Here is a 20,280-nt window from a genome sequence, read left to right as displayed (position 1 = left end):
ACTTTCAGTCCATTTTTGGCCATACACCAATGTTGCTCTCGAAAAACCATTACATTGTAAAACGCATTAACCTACAGAACGCTAAAAACTGAATATTTGAAATTGAAGTAAATATAAAAACCGAAGCAATTGAAGAGGTGTTTTCGCCAAAGTGAAGTTAATGTGATGTACAGTGGTTGTCGTCTGTTGATGTAGTTCATACGTGTTTCTCGTTTCTCGTTTTGATAAAGATCAGACCGTTGGTTTTCCCTATTGAATGGTTTTACACTAGAAATTTTTGATACCCTTTATAACTTGCTGTTCGGTGTGAGCCAAGGCTCCGTGTTGAAGGCCTTTTCTTAACCTATAATGGTTTACTTATATTAATTGTTACATGGATGTCGAGTTGTCTCATTAGCATCCATACCACCATCAAATCCATCTTTAAGGGCTACTTTGCCCGAGCGAGCTGCGTCATTAGTTTCTTTGAAATTTGTATGTAAAGAACCTATTTTGAATAATCGATTTTTGGTTGCCAGTGACAAATATTTCATGAATGATAACAATAAATGCAACAGGGAGGGATTGTGCTTGTTATTCATATTATGAAGACATAATCTTTCAATTAGTTTAATTGAGGTCTGGAACTGGCATATGTCAGTAACTGTTAGCTTTATATATAGTAGTCCTTTGTTAATTTATTATCATTGTCATTTTGATTAGTTTCGTTTGTTTCCTATTCTGACATAGGACTTGGATTTCTTTTAAAGTGCGTTTTACTGGGTGCATTGCTTTGTGTTAGTTTATTCTGCATTCGCTAGAGGTAGAGGGAGAGGGTTGTGATCTGACGTAACATGTTTAACCCTGTCGCATTTGGGCCTGCGCCTGTCCCAATCCAGGAGCCTCTGGCCTTTTTGATACCGGTTTAAATAGGTTTGAATATTTTTTTAATAGATGCACAATCTTAAAATTTCAGTACATAACTGTTATCCAATGTGATGTTTAATATGTTAAAATAAAAAAAAACGACTTCTCTTCTTTTAATTTTTTTTTTTTTTTTTTTTTGTAATTAAAAATGATTTGATATATTTCGTGTTATTTATTCCTAACTAAGAATGATTATAATCAGAGCCGTGTTTACATGTTCCCCCTCTTTTCGCCTTTTTCTATTTTTGATATTCTAATCAAAAATTTAAAAATCAAACTTTCAAAAAATTAAATAATCAAAATTGCACGTTCAGTTTTGTAATTTAAAAGTTTGATCAAATTTCTAAACTATCAAATTTAAAAACTATATTTAGAATTTTAACATTTTTATTATTTGGTTAAAATTTTGATATTTTAAAACTTTGATCAAAATTTCAAAAATCTAAAATTTCAAAACTTTTTAAAAGTTTGAATTGATAAGTGTTACACGGACCGATTATCCTTCCTGCAGTTTATGTTTGTTGCATCGATTTGACCATCGATCGGTACAGTACTGCTTCCTTAATCTAAATATTTATTGTATCAAACTTTTCTTTTATGTTTCTTTTTAATTTCAGGCAAACACATTTGATGACAAGCGTATCAGAGAAACAGCTATGCATTATAATTCACGTTGGCTTTTGTTTCATATTGATAATCAACCTCTTAATGATGTATTGTTATCAAATTTAAACAACGTTGCCATAGTAAATCTTCCGCATAACACAATGGCGCTTGATATTCCTGAAAATTTGGTAAGTTCAAAGTTTTTTTTTCAATGTATCAATCAATTACATTTTAAAGCGCAGGTAAAAACGAGCGGGAATTCGAAACCATTTGTCGATAAGGAACACAAAACACAGCGATCAAAGGTAAAAAAATCGAATAGACGAAAGTTATACGACCATCAATACATAGAAAAGCAAATATTGACAATAACTAACCCAATCGAATCGATGAACATGTACACTTCGAAAAAGTAAGCAGTTCCTGCTCCCGTATTTGCACCCATCGTGCTGTTAATATTTCAACAATGTGTCGATGTAGTAAGCTTTATTGCTAAACTGTTGTATTATTATTATTTTCCAATATTTTTTTAGTTCCTTTTAAAATATATAGTTTTTTGGAATAAATTCAGTTCAATACTCGACCTATTCATGCTATTGTGATAGGCGATGTTAACCTACGGCATCATTATTATGAAAGCTGAAATTGTTTTATTACCATAAACTCAAGGGATTCGAAATGCATCGAATCAGTTAAATAGATGTTGATGTTGATTGTTGTGAACAAACAAAAATACAAAATGAAAATATATAACTTCAATGTAAATCAGATTATTTCTATTTTGAATATGAATTGAATGTCTAGAGACAATTAATCATACTGTCATTTTGGATTAAAAATCAATAATAATATGACGACCTATTGTCGTCAACCAGTTTTAACACAGTATATCTACTTTAAGCGCAAGCGTATAAATACACAAAAATGGTTGTTCCGCATTACGCCAAACTCAATTATATTTATAGTATACTACCAGATATTCAAAACTCACAGTTTACACAGGCCAATATACAGATACAATATAGTTATCTCTATTCTAAAGCATAATAAACAAATCAGTTCATTTCAATTTATTTTTCGTGATTTTTTGCTAACACTCAGGGTATAATAATCCAATATAAATGGCCAACCTATGGTTAAATGACAACAAATCTACGACTGCAATGAATTATTTCTTATAATTAAACACTCACGTCCTTAATGCTTTCAAACTTCATACTTTATTTGGCCTACATAATTTTTTTTATGTGAGCATCACTGCTGGTTCTTTTACACAAATATTTGTTGTCAGTTTTATTGTTTGTATTTCATACCATTACCATTAAATATAAATCTGTTTCAACATGTAAATAATGTCTTATTGAAAGGTAAAGTTTGATATCACGCGATCGTTATTTGCTAAACTTTTATTTTAGAGAAGAAATATTAAAAACACCAATACTATTTCATTATAAGTTACATGTGGGGATAGTAAAGTTCTTTGTTTCATTAAAAGTTATTATAGTGGCGAACAAACATTTCAGAAATATACACAGAACTTTTTCTTTAAATGAGCTATACGAAAATACAAAGTTATATTTGATTTACTTTGATAAAATCCGCAAATAAGTTACATTTGGTTATTTATTAAGCAGATAAGAATGAAATTGATCAAAGTCAAATGAATACAAGACACATTTACAAAATAAATAATCAGTATTATTGTTCTATGTTTGAAGAGGATATTCATTTTTGGAACAAATTAAAATTTAAACAATAGATACAAATGCACTTTATATATATAATGTATGTTCTGAACCACAATTTTAAACCGCTCAATATAATGAAAATTCAAGGGGAAAAGTAGCAAAAAATCAAATAAAGAATAGACTTCAAATGAACACAGGTCCTCTGGACGGGTTAACATTTTCTATCCTGTCAAGTTTTGATGTGTCTGTCCAATGTTTAGAGACTCGGCAATGGACTTTTCGTCATATTAACATTTTAAGGTGGAAATAATTTTATAGTTTATGATTAATGCTTTATTTAACCACAATTCAAAATAGTGTTTGTCAAACTGCTATATATAAAGGCACCACTGTTAAAGGGTCTCGACTCGATTTAGAGTAATCAATTACGGGTTACAAATTAAAACTGCGAAAAACACATCAACTATAAGAGGAAAACAATGGAACAACAGAAATACTCAACTGCCAAAAAAACGAAAACGGACATAGAAACGTACCATAAGATAACAACTGTCATATTCCTGACTAGGTAACAGGACATTCTGAAGAAAAAATTCACCTGGTTTATGGCTAGCAAACCCTCCCGCTTATATGACAATGTTAAAACATTTCGTTAAAATGATAACATTACGTGACGTTAATTCCTTACCAACCAACACAAGAATACTTAGCACAGAGAAACTCATAAATAAATAATATATTATAGTAAATTACAACATGTAACCTTCAAAATAACAATGGACATCTTTAATTAGCGACATTTTTCTTTTTTTTTGTGGACAGATCAAGGTTCATACTTTTTCAAATGTTCCGAAAATTAAATGAGCCAATTTAATTTTAGTCAAAGTGATAAATATCCCCTTAGACTCTGTCAGATTTACTAATTCCTTGAACGCTTATTGTAATCCAACATTAAATTTAGCTTTAATGTATTTTCATTATAACCATTTATTTATCAATTGTAGACACTTCAATATGTTCTGGAAAATATATTCACAATTGATATACTGACGGAAGAAGACATGAAGACATGTTGTTTAAATGAAACATCAATTATCCAGTTGCATAATAAAATGAGAGAAGTTATACTTCAGGTAATTGTTATTTTGTTTCTTTTGTTTCTTTTTACTGAATATTGACTTTTGTATTCACGTACAAGCGTATGGAATAACATTAACGGTACTAATTTTCCTGCACCAGATGCGCATTTCGACAATACATGTCTCTTCAGTGATGCTCGTGGCCAAAATATTTAAAATCCAAAGCTTATATAAAAGATGAAGAGCTATAATCCAAAAGGTCCAAAAAGGATAGCTAAATCCGTGAAAGGAATCAGAGCTTTGCATGAGGGAGATTCATTCCTTAATTTATAATAAATTCTAACATTTTGTAACAGCAAAAATATATACATTCTTGAACTCATTTTACTTATATCCTTTATTTAATGCATGTGAATTTATTGTTTTGTATTAGGCATGACTAAGGCATCTATGTTTTCAACCACTATTCATAAAATACTTGAAGATCGAGATGTTCCTTGTATAAGCGGTTTTCTACTGTGTCCTATTTAGAACATTGTCAAGATTTATAACAAATCTTTGTTCGTTTGAAGATTAATAAACTAATAGGCAACTAAGGTTTCAACTCAATGACGCACCGTTAAACTTTGATAGTTTTGTCTATTATCATACAACGAAGTTGTAAAACTGAGCAATAAAGCTGAAATGTTACATTCCACAATTGAATTAATACAATTTACATACATTGTGGGGTAATGTATAATGTATTTGTTCTCTCTAACAGATATAAATCTCGTCAAGCTACGATTTTCTCCGAATTTTTCTGACAATATATACAAATTGTACATTATGTCCGTCTTGGTATCAATGAAATATAAGCTGTCAAAGGCCTTACCCTGCGACTGACGTTTATCAGAAATGAGAAAAAAAACGCTTTAGTTGGGTCAAGTAAGTGTATTACTATGGTTAATAAACCATGATTTTATTTTTTTTTTTGTTGTTCCATCATTTGAGTATATATCGATTTGTGACCATTAACATTAATACGAACATGTTTATGAATTCTGATATAAGTACCAGTGATAATTAACATTGTAGATTTTCGTTCGTCATTTGAGTTACCGCTATGTTGTCAAAAGTACCAGGATTATAATTTAGTACGTAAATAATGCCATGAATGTCTGTTACTAGATATTTGCATTTGCATATTCTACTGATATGCATTCAGATATTGACATTTTGGTAGTGTTTTAAAATATGTATATCTCATTTTAGACAAAGAAAACATCCACAAAGTACATGAAATTTCCTCTGATGACTTTAATGTTCCGGAAAGGTGGACGTCAGTGGAATACCATTGGGCACCTGCACCTTTCAGGTGACACAAAACTACAATCAGAAGTCTATCCAAATGTCAATTATGGATTTAATGGCAAATTATTCATCGTATCAACACTTGAGGTATATAACAATATAGTTCGTATGCCCTGATTTTGATATATACCCCGTATAAAGGTGCTGCTGGAATGTTGCACGTTCCAATTTACTTTTTTTTTTATCGGTAATATTACGTCAAATAAAGTAGTTTTTACTTCCACATTTTTAAACATGCTTATGTTGTGAACGACGACAAACCAAGAGTATCCCGAAACAAGTTTCCGAAAAAAAGAAAGCTAATTGGACATTGTAAGATTCTTGTAAGCAAAGCAATATTTTATTCCGAATGCAATTAATATACTTTATATACTCTTATTTCGTTCCAGTACAGGCCATTTGAATATCTAGATAATGAAACCTGGAATGGGTTGTGTATCGATTTCCTTATAGAAATGAGCAGGAACCTTAATTTTACGTAAGTATTCATAATTTAAATATACCTCTGCAGCAAATGAATCTGTTGTGGCTTATTCGAAGGATTTGATCATAATACAAAAGAAATGCTTAAAAATAGCGATAGATAATAAATTCTTGATATATTTTAGCTTCAGAATAATTAACAAGGGACGTTGCCACATAATTTTGTCATTGTCTAAGTTCTGAACAACGACTTTAAGCATTAACCAATGTTGGCATGTGCTGGTATTGTTAAAATGGCCATAAGGTTCTACAGGGGCAGTTCGCTATTATAGGAGACGATTTTTTTTAGAATTCGTCAATGAAAATGAAAGTTGTGTTTTGCAGTCATTTTCTTGGTTTGACATGTTTGAGCAAATACTATAAAAAAATAACTTATATTTCATAAAACTTTTCTGGTTTAGATTAAACTGGCCGGTAAGTTTTTTTAATGTAATTTTCACAGGGTTTCAATGCTAACTTTATGCCGGCTATGAATTCAAATTTGCCACCTGATAACCTTTGCACGTTTATTATTTTGAGAGAGTCCTCCAATCATCAATGGTCTTCAGTTTCAAAACATTTGTCATGTTGATTTAGAAAATTTACTTTTACCATTAGAGATTTGGGTTGAATGCCAACGAGACAAGTATCCACCAATGTTCAAAGGAGATGGACGTAAGCAATTTAAGGCAATCGTATGGCTTTCAATAATGAGGGAAAAACCCATACGGTTTAGCAGGCTGTATTGTTCTGGTCTCTGTCCTTGCTTATTTTGGACAAGGTTTTGTCTTATTTTTCTAACGTTTTTTTTCACCCTTGTTATCTTTGCCTCCTTTTTAACAGGCATTATTCAAGTGCTGTGTATTCATTAATATTCGTGGGTATCCAAGTTTGTTGGATTGGGTAAACCTCGACATAAAAATCCTTTAGAACATTTGTCATTCGTGAACATTTATAATTGACGTTCATTTGTACACACGAAACCCACGAAAATTGGTATTCAACCAATAATAACGAATCCACAGTAACAGTTTAGCTTATAACTCGTGGAATAATTATTAGTTGATAACAGTATTTGCACTTAAAAATCAAATGGATGTGTTGAAAATATGCGACTTTTAGAGGTCAAAGGTAAACGATGAAGACAATTAAGACCACTAGACGTTAGACAGAAGATGTAAATCATAAAAATACTGAACTGCGGAAACTTCATACGGAAAGTCCCTTATCAAATGGCTAAATCAAAAGCTCAAACACACCAAACGGATGGATAACAACTGTCATATTCCTGACTTCGTACAGGCATTTTCTTATGTAGAAAATGGTGGATTGAACCTGGTTTTAAAGCAAGCTAGACCTCTCACTTGTATGACAGTCGCATCAATTCCATTATATTGACAACGATGCGTGAACAAAACAAACAGACATAATAGGTAAAAAAAAATTATACAACACGACCCTTCTCCGATAAAAAAGGATTAAACACAGATGCTGCATAATATTTAGCAGATTTATGACTGTTGATTTTCATTTGGCTCGCTGATTGATATCGCTTGATTTTTTTCAGTCTTCATATTACCTCCTGTTTTTGAATTTACCTTAGAGTTCGGTAATTTTGTCATCGTTTTTAATCTGATTTAGTAACTATGTTAACTCTACAGGCTTTTAAGTTTTGTTGTGATGTTGTTTGTTTTTTATTATACTTTTCAAATAAGCGCAACGTAAAAAGTTCTTTATCTTATATTTACATAAAATAGGTATAAATTAAGGAAAGGTTACGATGGAGAATGGGGACGAATATTAAATGGTTCATGGACTGGACTTGTTGGAGAGCTTCAGAGAAGGGTAACATATACACATATTTGTATATATCATTTCCATAGTTTTGCCTTAACTCCTAAAATGATGAATAGAAAAAGAGAGTTATTTCATTAAAACAATGCACGATTATAAAGAAAATGAGATACACTATGAAACTGAATAGATGTGGCATATTAAGTCATGACAAAAAATGTTACACGTACTTTACAAAACATAAAATCATGGAACTTCACTTGAGTTGCTTTTTCTTATCTTAAAGTAGGCCTTCAACACGAAGTACAAAAACTCTCTACACGAATATTAACATGTATTAAATTCTGTCAAATAATTCAGTAGCTAAGCATTACAAAAATCTATAAATTTGATGACTTAAGTATCCAGGAAAACTTGTGGACAATTTAGGGGGTTTAGTACATTTTGACTTCACCTTATATGCCAACAGGCATGAAGAGGATTATTTAGTACATTTTGACTAAAATAGACTTGCTCGTGTATTTAAAAAATATTTACACTGACCACAATTATAAACATTTCAAGAAATTTCAACCGCACAATTTACAGTAATAACTTCAATGGGATATATAGTAGTATAACACGCACTATTGTTGTTTATTGCGAAACTTGCAATTTTTTTAATTTTTTTATTTTGAGATTCAAACGTTGACCTCTTTTCAAAGAGCTAGTTCCATTAGGTGTTTTGTAGCCCCTTATTATGTTTTTTTTTTTTATTTCAGGACACTGACATGACATTTGCACCTCTCTCAGTTATGGCAAATAGAGAAAGGGTAATGGATTTTACCCTAGGATTTTTCTTCGATCAAACTGTTATAATGCTCAAAAAGCCAGACGAGACAAAATGGCTTCGTTTAATTGAACCTCTTCGCTGGGAAGTGATTATATTGACAGGATCTCTGATTCCAATTATTTCGGTTGTGTTATTCTTTGCAGAAAAGTTTAATCCATTTTATACTCAGCATACGAAGATAGAAGCATTGTATAATTTTAGTTGGTATTTATACGGCTGCGTTTTCTTGCAAGGTTAGTATAATATCAATGTGAGTGTTTACTATTTTAGAGAAGAAGTAGTTATCAAAGGTACCAGGATTATAATTTAGTACGCCAGACGCGCGTTTCGTCTACATTACCCTCGGGGACGAAACGTCCACCAGCAGTGGCATCGACCCAGTGGTGTAAAAAGTTATTAAAGGTACCAGGATTATAATTTAGTACGCCAGACGCGCGTTTCGTCTACGTAAGACTCATCAGTGACGCTCATATCAAAATATTTATAAAGCCAAACAAGTACAAAGTTGAAGAGCATTGAGGATCCAAAATTCCAATAAGTTGTGCCAAATACGGCTAAGGTAATCTATGCCTGGGATAAGAAAATCCTTAGTTTTTCGAAAACGAAACGTCCACCCGCAGTGGCATCGACCCAGTGGTGTTAAAAGTTATCAAAGGTACAAGGATTATAATTTAGTATGCCAGACGCGCGTTTAGTCTACATAAGACTCGTCCCCGAGGGTATCACCAGCCCAGTAGTCAACACTTCGGTGTTGACGTGAATCTCAATAATGTGGTCATTTTTATAAATTTCCTGTTTTCAAAACTTTGAATTTTTTTTAAAAACTAAGGATTTTTTATCCCAGGCATAGATTACCTTAGCCGTATTTGGCACAATTTTTTGGAATTTTGGATCCTCAATGCTCTTCAACTTTGTACTTATTTGGCTTTATAAATATTTTGATATGAGCGTCACTGATGAGTCTTGTGTAGACGAAACTCGCGTCTGGCGTACTAAATTATAATCCTGGTACCTTTTATAACTTTTTACACCACTGGGTCGATGCCACTGCTGGTGGACGTTTCGTCCTCGAGCGTATCACCAGTCCAGTAGTCAACACTTCGGTATTGACATGAATATAAAATTGTGGTCATTTTTATAAATTTCCTGTTTACAAAACTTTGAATTTTTCGAAAAAACTAAGGATTTTCTTATCCCGGGCATAGATTACCCTAGCCGTATTTGACAGAACTTTTTGGAATTTTGGATCCTTAATGCTCTTCAACTTTGTACTTGTTTGGCTTTATAAATATTTTGATATGAGCGTCACTGATGAGTCTGAAGTAGACGAAATGCGCGTCTGGCGTACTAAATTATAATCCTGGTACCTTTGATAACTTTTTAGACTCATCAGTGACGCTCAGATCAAGATAGCTATAAAGACAAACAAGTACAAAGTTGAAGAGCAGTGAGGACCAAATATTCCAAAAAGGTTATGCCAAATACGACTGGTGTAATCTATTTCTGGGATAAGAAAATCTTTTGTTTTCCTTAAAATTAAAAATTTTGTAACAGGATATTCATGTCAACAATAACGTGTTGACTACTGGGCTGGTGATACCCTCGAGGATGAAACGTCCACCAGCAGTGGCATCGACCCAGTTGTGTAAATAGTAGACTTTGTGAAAACCTGCTAGCATCTTATTTCGTTACAATATATCAGAATTGATCAAGGCAAATCTGGAACATATGACAGCTGGAGGAATGCAATTGTTCCATCTGAGTTTTCGGACCTTGATGGAATTTTATCACTGGTCATTTCTAACATTTCATTCATCTCCAAGCACTGCAGGGACAAATTTGATCTAAATTATTCAAGCTCTAGTTTGATAGACCCCTGCTACTCTACTACCACATGGCCTATCCCCTGATGCATAACTTGCTCAACTCGGCTGCAGATTAGATGTCTATTCTCATCCTCTCTGTGGAGACACTCCACTTCCTGGCTGGTGCATTTTCGGGCAGGTAGGTTCTTCCTCACACTGAAGGTTGCAAGCTGACTTGCTCAGGCAGGAACTCAAAATTTTATTTTGTATGATGAGTGTTTCTCAAGGGCCAAAACTGATTTGATTGTTTATAATTAAATTATATGTAACATATCTTCCTGCTTTAAGCCAGTGTGACTTGCAAGGATTACGTTTTGGTTAACACACAGATATCCCTTATGTAAAATTTGGTTTATTTGTGTTTGGAGCTGGTAATTGGTGTACAATGCTCAAATACGTGGGTTGCTGTCTTGACTTTAATTGAGATTTGCTCTATCAGGAGAGTTAACATGAACTAATTATTGAACTTCAGACTTCTCCTTAAAACACACAGAAAATAATTTACCTAAATTATAGCTGTAAAAATACAGGTTGATGCATGTGATCGTTAAACCTTTCTTTTCATCAATGGAAGACTTACATTATGAAACTTTGCTCTTTGGGATAGGTAAATGAATGTAACTCAAAATATTTAGTACGCCTGCCATTGGTGACCTACAATGTTTTGTTCACTGACACTATACATTTATAACAGAAGTTTTTTGCATACCACTGGACAATAACAAAATAATAAACAACCACCTTCTTAAACTACAGGAAATATTTACACCTACGAGATTTCAGAAAAGATAAGGGACTACAAGAAAATTACAATATGAGACAATTATACAGACTGACTATATACAACAAGTTTGTATAAATACTATTAATAGTAACATTTTATAACAGTAACAATAACATTATATTAACATTTTTTAGATAAGTGCACACCATGTGCATGTTGATAATGTAAGAACATGTGTATGTTGATAATATAAGAAGATTTAAATATCGAATGAACATGTACATGTATTGTTGCCTATATGAACTGCATATCATTGTGACACTATTATAACTTGCTAAATTAATATCTAACCTTTTTTTATTTTGTTTGAGTTTTTGGGATGTTAATAGTTAGTACCAACACATCGAGTTTTAGGTGTATTAAACCTTTAGAAAAAAGTATTATGCCCCACCTACGATAGAAGAGGGGCATTAAGTTTGCTGGTCTGTGCGTCCGTACGTCCGTTCGTTCGTCTGCTCGTCCGTTCGTCTGTCCCGCTTGAGGTTAAACTTTTTGGTCAAGGTAGTTTTTGATGAAGCTGAGGTCTAATCAACTTGAATTCCCTATGGTACGATCTTTCTAATTTTAATACCAAATTAGATTTTTTACCCAATTTTAAGGTCCATTGAACATGGAAAATGATTGTGCGAGTAGGGCATCCGTGTAGTGGGGACACATTCTTGTTTTTTAGCTCACCTGGCCTAAAGGAGTTATTGCCCTTTATAGTCAATTTTGAACCATTTTTCGTAAATGTTAGTAATCTTTTACAAAAATCTGCTCCTCTGAAACTACTGGGCCAAATTAATCCAAACTTGTCCACAATCATCATTGGGGTATCTAGTTTAAAAAATGTGTCCGATGACCTGGCCAACCAACCAAGATGGCCGCCATGGCTAAAAATAGAACATAGGGGTAAAATGCAGTTTTTGGCTTATATAACTCAAAAACCAAAACATTTAGAGCAAATCTAACGGAGGTTAAATCGTTCATCAGGTCAAAATCTATCTGCCCTGAAATTGTCAGATGAATCAGACAACCCGTTGTTGGGTTGCTGCCCCTGAATTGGTAATTTTATGGAAATTTTACTGTTTTTGGTTATAATCTTGAATATTATTATAGATAGAGATAAACTGTAAACAGCAAAAATGTTCAGCAAAGTAAGATTTATAAATAAGTCAACATGACCGAAATGGTCTTCTCCTCTGAAACTACTGGGCCAAATTAATCCAAACTTGTCTACAATCATCATTGGGGTATCTAGTTTGAAAAATGTGTCCGATGACCCGACCATTTAACCAAGATGGCCGACACAGCTAACAATAGAACATAGGGGGAAAATGCATTTTTTGACTTATAACTCAAAGACCAAAGCATTTAGAACAAATCTGAAGAAGGGTAAAATTGTTTATTAGGTCAAGATCTATCTGGCCATAAATTTTCAGATGAATCAGACTACCCGTTGTTGGGTTGCTGCCCCTAAATTGGTAATTTTAAGGAAATTTTGCTGTTTTTGGTTATTATCTTGAATACTATTATAGATAGAGATAACCTGTAAAAAGCAATAATGTTCATCCATGTAAGATTTACAAATAAGTCAACATGACTGAAATGGTCAATTGACCCCCTTAGGAGTTAATGTCCTTTATAGTCAATTTTTAACAATTTTCTTTGGGCCAAGTTCATTATAGATAGAGATAATTTTAAGCAGCAAGAATGTTCAGTAAAGTAAGATGTACAAACACATCACCATCACCAAAACACAATTTTGTCATGAATCCATCTGTTTCTTTTTTTTTTTAATATTCACATATACCAAGGTGAGCCTCTAGTTCTTCTTCTTTGTGTGCATTTGTGTTTTTATGTGTTTTTTTTAAATTCAAGGACATGAAAGTTGAGAAAGGCTTAATTGTTTAAATCGATGCTGAGTAAAAGGAGTCTGGACATTTTCAAAATCTTGTTAAATCAAGAATTGACGTCTAATTGGATATTATACACACACACACACACACACTTGAAACTCACGACATGAGGTAGTCAACAGAAAAAGTTATAAAAAAAAATCGATGTTGAAATATTTAAAAGGGAAGGTTTAATTTTGGGTTGAATATTCAGATCAATATTTGTGCTGCAATGAATTGTGAACCATATGTGTCTATGGATTAATCATGCCTTTTAAATAGTAAATGGTTAGTTTCCAAAACTTAATTGGTCGAATAAAATTTTGTAGTTACTTGTTTGGAAAATATATGTTGTGGTTTTTTTTTTAATCTTATTTTGATTAAACAATACAACTTATGATAGCGCTTAGACCTTTGACAGGCATGTACTCCTAGTATATTATTATCAGTATATGTATCCCTGTAAATCGATAGCATGCATTGCAATAGTTTACACTCTAAATGTTCTGCTCTGGTTGACCTACCTACATTTCCACATCTATTATACATTATTTGTTTCCATTACCTTTATCGAAGTATAAAGTAAAATCACAACAAGACTGAACTCCGAGGAAAATTTTTTATTAAATGACAAAATCAAATCTCTAACACATCAAACAAAACGAATGGATGATAACTGTCATATTCCTGACTTGGTAAAGGCATTTTCTTATGTACAAAAGAATAAGTATCTTTATATCATCATATTGGAACATTTATTTTTTTTAATATTTCAAGCATATCACAAAAATAATATCTTATTTCTGTCTTTTTCAATAAGGTGGAACAAATCTACCGAGATCACAAACAGGAAGAACAATTATTTGCTGTTGGTGGCTGTTCTGTATTATTTTATCAGCAACTTACTGTGGTAACCTAATTGCATATTTAACTGTTACAAAGGAGGAATTGCCATTCGACACGCTACGCGAATTGGCTAAACAAGACGAATACGAATGGGGAGTACTTGGTGGTACCTATTGGGTAACATGGTTCGAGGTAAGCATTTACGATTTATGTTTCTCTACAGTAAAATGTAAAAATAGAAACACTTGAGCTGCATCGGATAGAATTCTACCATATCATATTTGTATATATATATATATATATATACGTTTCAACTCAATTTTCAAACAATAACAAATTTTGCATGGAGATTTACTTTTTTCTACCTGAAATATGTATTAATATTCGTTTGCATAAGGTCGGTTACTATATGACGGAGCTCACTTTATGAATTACATGCACCCGACACGCTTTTCTTTGTATACCTTCATCAGGAACGATTAGTTGAATATTGGAAAGCCAAAGATGTATAAGAACCGAAACAGTTGAAGAGCTTTATGTTAAAAAAAGACCTAAAAATATTGCTAAATCCATATAAAGTCAATATTCGACTTATAATTGTCAATGACAGAAATCTTAATCATAGATCAAGTCTATTTTATCAATTCCATCCATCTTCTGGGGAATGGAAACATACAATATTACTGAGAATATAATTCATTATCTTGCATCTTATAAATTGAATATACAAAATCCTTAAACGTTAAAAGTAAAATCACAAAAATACTGAACTCCGAGGAAAATTCAAAACTGTAAGTGCCTAATCAAATGGCAAAATCAAATGCTCAAACACAACAAACAAATGGACAACAACTGTCATATTCCTGACTTTGTACAGGCATTTACAAGTTTGTTTTCAACATTTTTACAAAATACACGATTAAAAAATCTATGCGTAACTTACTCTCAGTCGGCAAATAGAAGGACACAACGGAGTTAAAGGGAGATCGGAAATCGTAATTCATAGTACAATACATTTGTGCTGACATGAATTGTCAATGATGTGGTTATATTTATAAATTTACTGTTTACAATTTTTTGAATTTTTTGAAATACTAAGGCTTTTCTACCTCAGGCTGTATTTGGCAACACGTTTAGGAATTTTGGTCCTCAATGCTCTTCAACTTCGTATTTTATTTGGCCTTTTTATCTTTTTTTTATTCGAGCGTCACTGATGAGTCTTTTGTAGACGAAACGCGCGTCTGGGGTATATTCTAAATTTAGTCCTGGTATCTATGATGAGTTTATTTTCAATAATGAATGTTGTTATATTTTGCTCAATAATTTACAATGGGGAATATATGATGATTATATTCAACTAAATAAAAGAATTTGAATAATTTTTAACTGAATAACATCAAAATAAAATATACTATTCTGTTTTAGTTCACTAATCTAAAATATATTATGGGACTGTAATATGTGTATTTGTTACCTTGACATGTTTCCAGCCATTACGGTATGTATGAGCTCAAATTGTATAAATAAAGGAAACAGAAGTATGCCGCTGTGTGTACATGTTCAATAGTCATAAATCGATTGAAAGTAAACAAATCGCGAATACAAAATAAAACTACGCTAAACAAATCAACTATAAGAGGGAAAAAACGAAACAACAGAAACACTGAAGTGCAACAAAAGACAAACGACAATGCAACACACACAAAAACGAACTATAAGATGATAACTGCCATTTTGTGAACTTGGTACAGGACTTTAAAAACAAAATGTTGGGTTGAACCAGGTTTTGTGACAAAAAAACCTGTTGCTAAATATATGATGGATGTACATTTCAATCAAGGTTTCATAAATTTATTGTATTTTGTATTTGTATTTCATAGCAGGCAACTGTTCCATATCTGCAGGCAGTTTGGAATGGAATGATAGCTACAAATCAAACGGACCCTAGGGTTTTAAGTACCATTCCCAAGGTCCATATGCAAAAACTCAGGGAAGGCAATTATGCCTATATAGCAGAAAAATCATATTTCGAAATAGAGGCTTCTTTCGATTGTGATTTAAAAAGAGTTAACGAAGAATTTCTACCCCTGCAGTACGCTATTGGTCTGCCAAACAATTCTCCATATACCAACATATTTTCAATCGGGTGAGTAATTCTGAACGTTCATTTTTAAAGTAATCGGGTGCATTCATATACCCATACTCTTAGTCTATATCAATATGTGTGTCGCTATTCGATCTGGAACTGCATCCACAAGATCGTATCTATACCACACGATCGTATACATGTATATATCTTTGAAACTTCAAAAAACTAAATGGGGAAATGGTTATTGGAAAATGAATGATAGTTTATTGGACAAAAAACTTTATACCGAATACATAAATACATTTTGGATAAATAAGAAACAAAGGAAGAGTAACTATAATATTTTAGATTGGTGGGAAATTGGAAAGAAAAAAATGAAAGAATTGACAATACGTTTCTCAAAACAATTAGTAGCTCGTGAAAGAAAAGAACTTTCAGAATCATATATGCAACTTGAGAATGAAGAAAATAAAATTCAGCTTGACCAAGTCACCATTGATAACTTAAGTGAAACTAAAATTAAATTAGAAAATAAGGGAAAAATGGGAACAATAATACGTTCAAGACAAGGTTATTAAGAAGAAGATATAGATAACATAGATTTCTTAAAACAAGCAGAGGAAAAAGAGGAGATAAACGAGAAGTAGAAAGTGTATTAGACAAAAATGAAAATCATGCACATCTAAAAGTGAGGTGATTAAAGTTGTGACTGATTTTTATTCCGATTTATATCAGTCCCAAAACAGTGATAGACAAACTATTTAGAAGACATTTATCTAAATAAATTAACAGAAGAAGATAAAACAAATTTTGATACCTTTATAACACAAGATGAATGTCTTAAATTATTAAAGGAATTCAAAAATAACAAATCTCCAGGAGTTGATGGAATAGGAAAGTCTTTTTACTTAAAATTCTGGAACATAAAAGGGTAAGACCTGGTGGAAGTTTTGAACAATGTGTATTTAAACGGAGAACTCACGGACACAATGAAGACAGGACTGATCTACTAATATATAAAAATAAGGGTAATAGAAAAGACATGAAACAATGGCGACCGATTAGTCTACTATGTGTTGATTACAAAATTCTTACCAAATTCTTAAGAAAAACTTGTCAAAAATATTAAACAAATTATAAGATAAAAAAACAGGTGCAGGACCAGAAACATTAATATCAAACAATCTGTTATCTATAGAAAGTATATTAGAGTATATGGACTTGGAAGGCATAAGTGGTATATTAATTTCATTTGACCAGGAAAAGGCTTTTGATCGGGTGGAGCATGAATTTATCATACAAGTGTTAAGAGCGATGAATTTTCAGTCAAACTTTATAAGATGGATTGAAATTATTTACACTAACATATCAAGTAAAGTTATCATAAAGGGAGCACTTAGTGACAAGATTGAAATTGCAAGATACATAAGACAAGGACGCCCAATAAGTATGAGTATCTATGCTGTCATAATAGAAGCATTAGCCTGTAAAGTTCGCAGAAACAATAATATACAGGGAGTACAAATTCCTAATCATAACACAAATGTAAAACTTTTTCAACACGCAGATGATTGTTCTATTATATCGACGAATCTAACAGACTATGAAAAATTACTCGAAGAATTTAAACAATTTGGTTTGGTATCTGGCTCGAAAATTAATGAAAACAAAACCGAAATTTTAAAAATTGGAAATCCTAATACAAACAAACTTTGGCAGTATAAACAAACTACTCAAAGACGAAATGAAAGTCCTTGGAATATGGTTTGGGATGCAGTTGAAATTAACTGGAAAAAGAAATATTATGGACTGATACAACAGATAGACAAATGGAGAAAAAAAGAAAATTCCGATATAAACATAAAGTTTTAGTTCGAAACACTTATATACTTAGTAAATTCTTGTATACTGCAAGAATATATACACCTTGTGAATTTTATATAGAGAAAATAAATAAAGTGATTAATGATTTTATTTTGGGACAACATTGAGCTGTTAAACAGAACAACAATTACCAAACAATATAAAGATCGTGGACAACAAGTTCCAGACATTAAAATGAAATGTGAAGCCTTACTTTTATACAGAATATCTCAAGTTTGAACTGGAATTTCATCTGTATGGACATCATTATGCATTTATTTCATAGGAATCACTACAAGAGCCATACTTCCAAAATTAGCAGAAAATATGTATAGACATTCTGTGGTCACTATAGGGCAATATGAAAGATTAAAATACATAATCTTAAATATCAAAGTAATATTATACTTAATAAGAAAAGTTTTAAGGACGTTTATTTACAGCTGTTAGAATTTAACAATGATATAAACAAGATTGAAATATTATACCCAAATGTGTAAATTTCCAACATATATGGATTAACTTACAAAGCTGTAGAGAAATTTATGTATTACTGAAAAATTATTACACCAGGGTTTTCGATATCACAAACTAGTCAAAACATTTACTAAATTTTATCATTGGTATAAGGACATCATTCGTAAATATAGCTCAACATGCAGACTTCTTATACGTTCAGGTATTTCACATCAAATTTTTTATGGAAATATTCTTTATAAAACACAAAGGTGTCAGTATTCACCTCAAAAACTAACAAAACCTTTGAATAGACTTATTAAGAAGGGATATAGTTACGATACTGTTGTCAGGTCATTAAAGATTGCATATTTTGGCGTTAATATTGATTCACTTATAGGGTCTTTGCATCGGAACTAAACACATTTATTCAAAAACCAGTTGTTGGCATGACACGGGTTATGTTCTTCTCATATTTGTTATGATGGTATGATACTAAACCCCTAACGGGAAGGATTGTGCCTGATGTTCATATGATGAAATCATAATCTTTCAGTCAGTTTAATTGAAATCTGGAGTCAGTTAACTGCTAGTAGTCTGTTATTATTTATGTATTATTGTCATTTTGATTATTTTCTTTGGTTACATCTTCTGACATCAGACTCGGACTTCTCTTGAACTGAATTTTAATGTGCGTATTGTTATGCGTTTACTTTTCTACATTGGCTAGAGGTATAGGGGGAGGGTTGAGATCTCACAAACATGTTTAACCCCGCCGCATTTTTGCGCCTGTCCCAAGTCAGGAGCCTCTGGCCTTTGTTAGTCTTGTATTATTTTAATTTTAGTTTCTTGTGTACAATTTGGAAATTAGTATGGCGTTCATTATCACTGAACTGGTATATATTTGTTTAGGGGCCGGCTGAGGGACGCCTCCGGGTGCGGGAATTTCTCGCTACATTGAAGACCTGTTGGTGACCTTCTGCTGTTGTTTTTTTTCAATAGTCGGGTTGTTGTCTCTTTGGCACATTCCCCATTTCCATTCTCAATTTTATATAAAATGTTATTTATAAAGTTGTACATATGATACTGCCAACAGGGGCGTGGCTCTCAAGGAGAAAATTTTACAGGCAAACATATAAATGTAGCTATTGTAATAAACATGTTGAGACGTTAGACCATCTATTTACAAAATGTGTGTCATATTTCAGAACCTTAGTTTGTTGTATTATACAAAATGAAAAAAATTATCAAAATTTTAGTATGAATACAAATACATGTATACTGTTTAATATTGATATAGACTAGTTTTCAAATATTTATTGATATGTACATAGTATTTAGGATAGTAGATATATGCCAATAGAAGAACACTTATCAGAAATACTTATGTTAAAATACTATAACGATGAACTTTTATACAAACAATTGATTAATATTGTACAGTAGTTTCTTTTTGTTAATAATAAAATAAATTTTAAATAAAAAAGCACAATGATAGGGAAAGTTGACAAAAAAAAACATCAGTATCGACCCTAATGTAGGTCATTGAAATGATGTTTGAAATGTGTTTTTGCTATAGGAATTTTATTACATTTGACTTCCTTCTTAGCATATGTATTCACAACTAAACTAAACTCAAATCTTTTATAACCTGCTACTTTTTATATTTTGTTTTGTTAAATTGTGTGCCATTGTTTTACATATGATCGTTATTTTTTTCTATAAAGTCAACAACAATATGAGTTCTATAATAAAAAAGAAAAGAAAAGAAAAAAAAAGA

At 31.9% G+C, this 20,280-nt stretch overlaps 1 protein-coding gene across 2 annotated transcripts in view; it reads left to right on the top strand.

Moving 5' to 3' along the window:
• LOC143053907 (glutamate receptor ionotropic, kainate 4-like) overlaps positions 1-20,280 on the top strand; it is a 40,232-nt gene that overhangs the window by 17,266 nt on the left and 2,686 nt on the right. For both annotated transcript variants that reach the window (XM_076226701.1, XM_076226700.1), the window contains exons 5-12: positions 1,524-1,700; positions 4,205-4,333; positions 5,534-5,719; positions 6,022-6,110; positions 7,852-7,939; positions 8,650-8,953; positions 14,067-14,284; positions 15,973-16,238. In XM_076226701.1, coding sequence (XP_076082816.1) covers positions 1,524-1,700; positions 4,205-4,333; positions 5,534-5,719; positions 6,022-6,110; positions 7,852-7,939; positions 8,650-8,953; positions 14,067-14,284; positions 15,973-16,238 — 1,457 coding nt within the window. The remainder of the gene's footprint in view (positions 1-1,523; positions 1,701-4,204; positions 4,334-5,533; positions 5,720-6,021; positions 6,111-7,851; positions 7,940-8,649; positions 8,954-14,066; positions 14,285-15,972; positions 16,239-20,280) is intronic.

This window comes from Mytilus galloprovincialis, chromosome 12 (assembly GCF_965363235.1).
Source record: "Mytilus galloprovincialis chromosome 12, xbMytGall1.hap1.1, whole genome shotgun sequence".
NCBI classification, from domain to species: domain Eukaryota; kingdom Metazoa; phylum Mollusca; class Bivalvia; order Mytilida; family Mytilidae; genus Mytilus; species Mytilus galloprovincialis.
The sequence above is the reverse complement of the archived record's forward strand: the minus strand, read 5'-3'. Positions and strand labels throughout refer to the sequence as shown.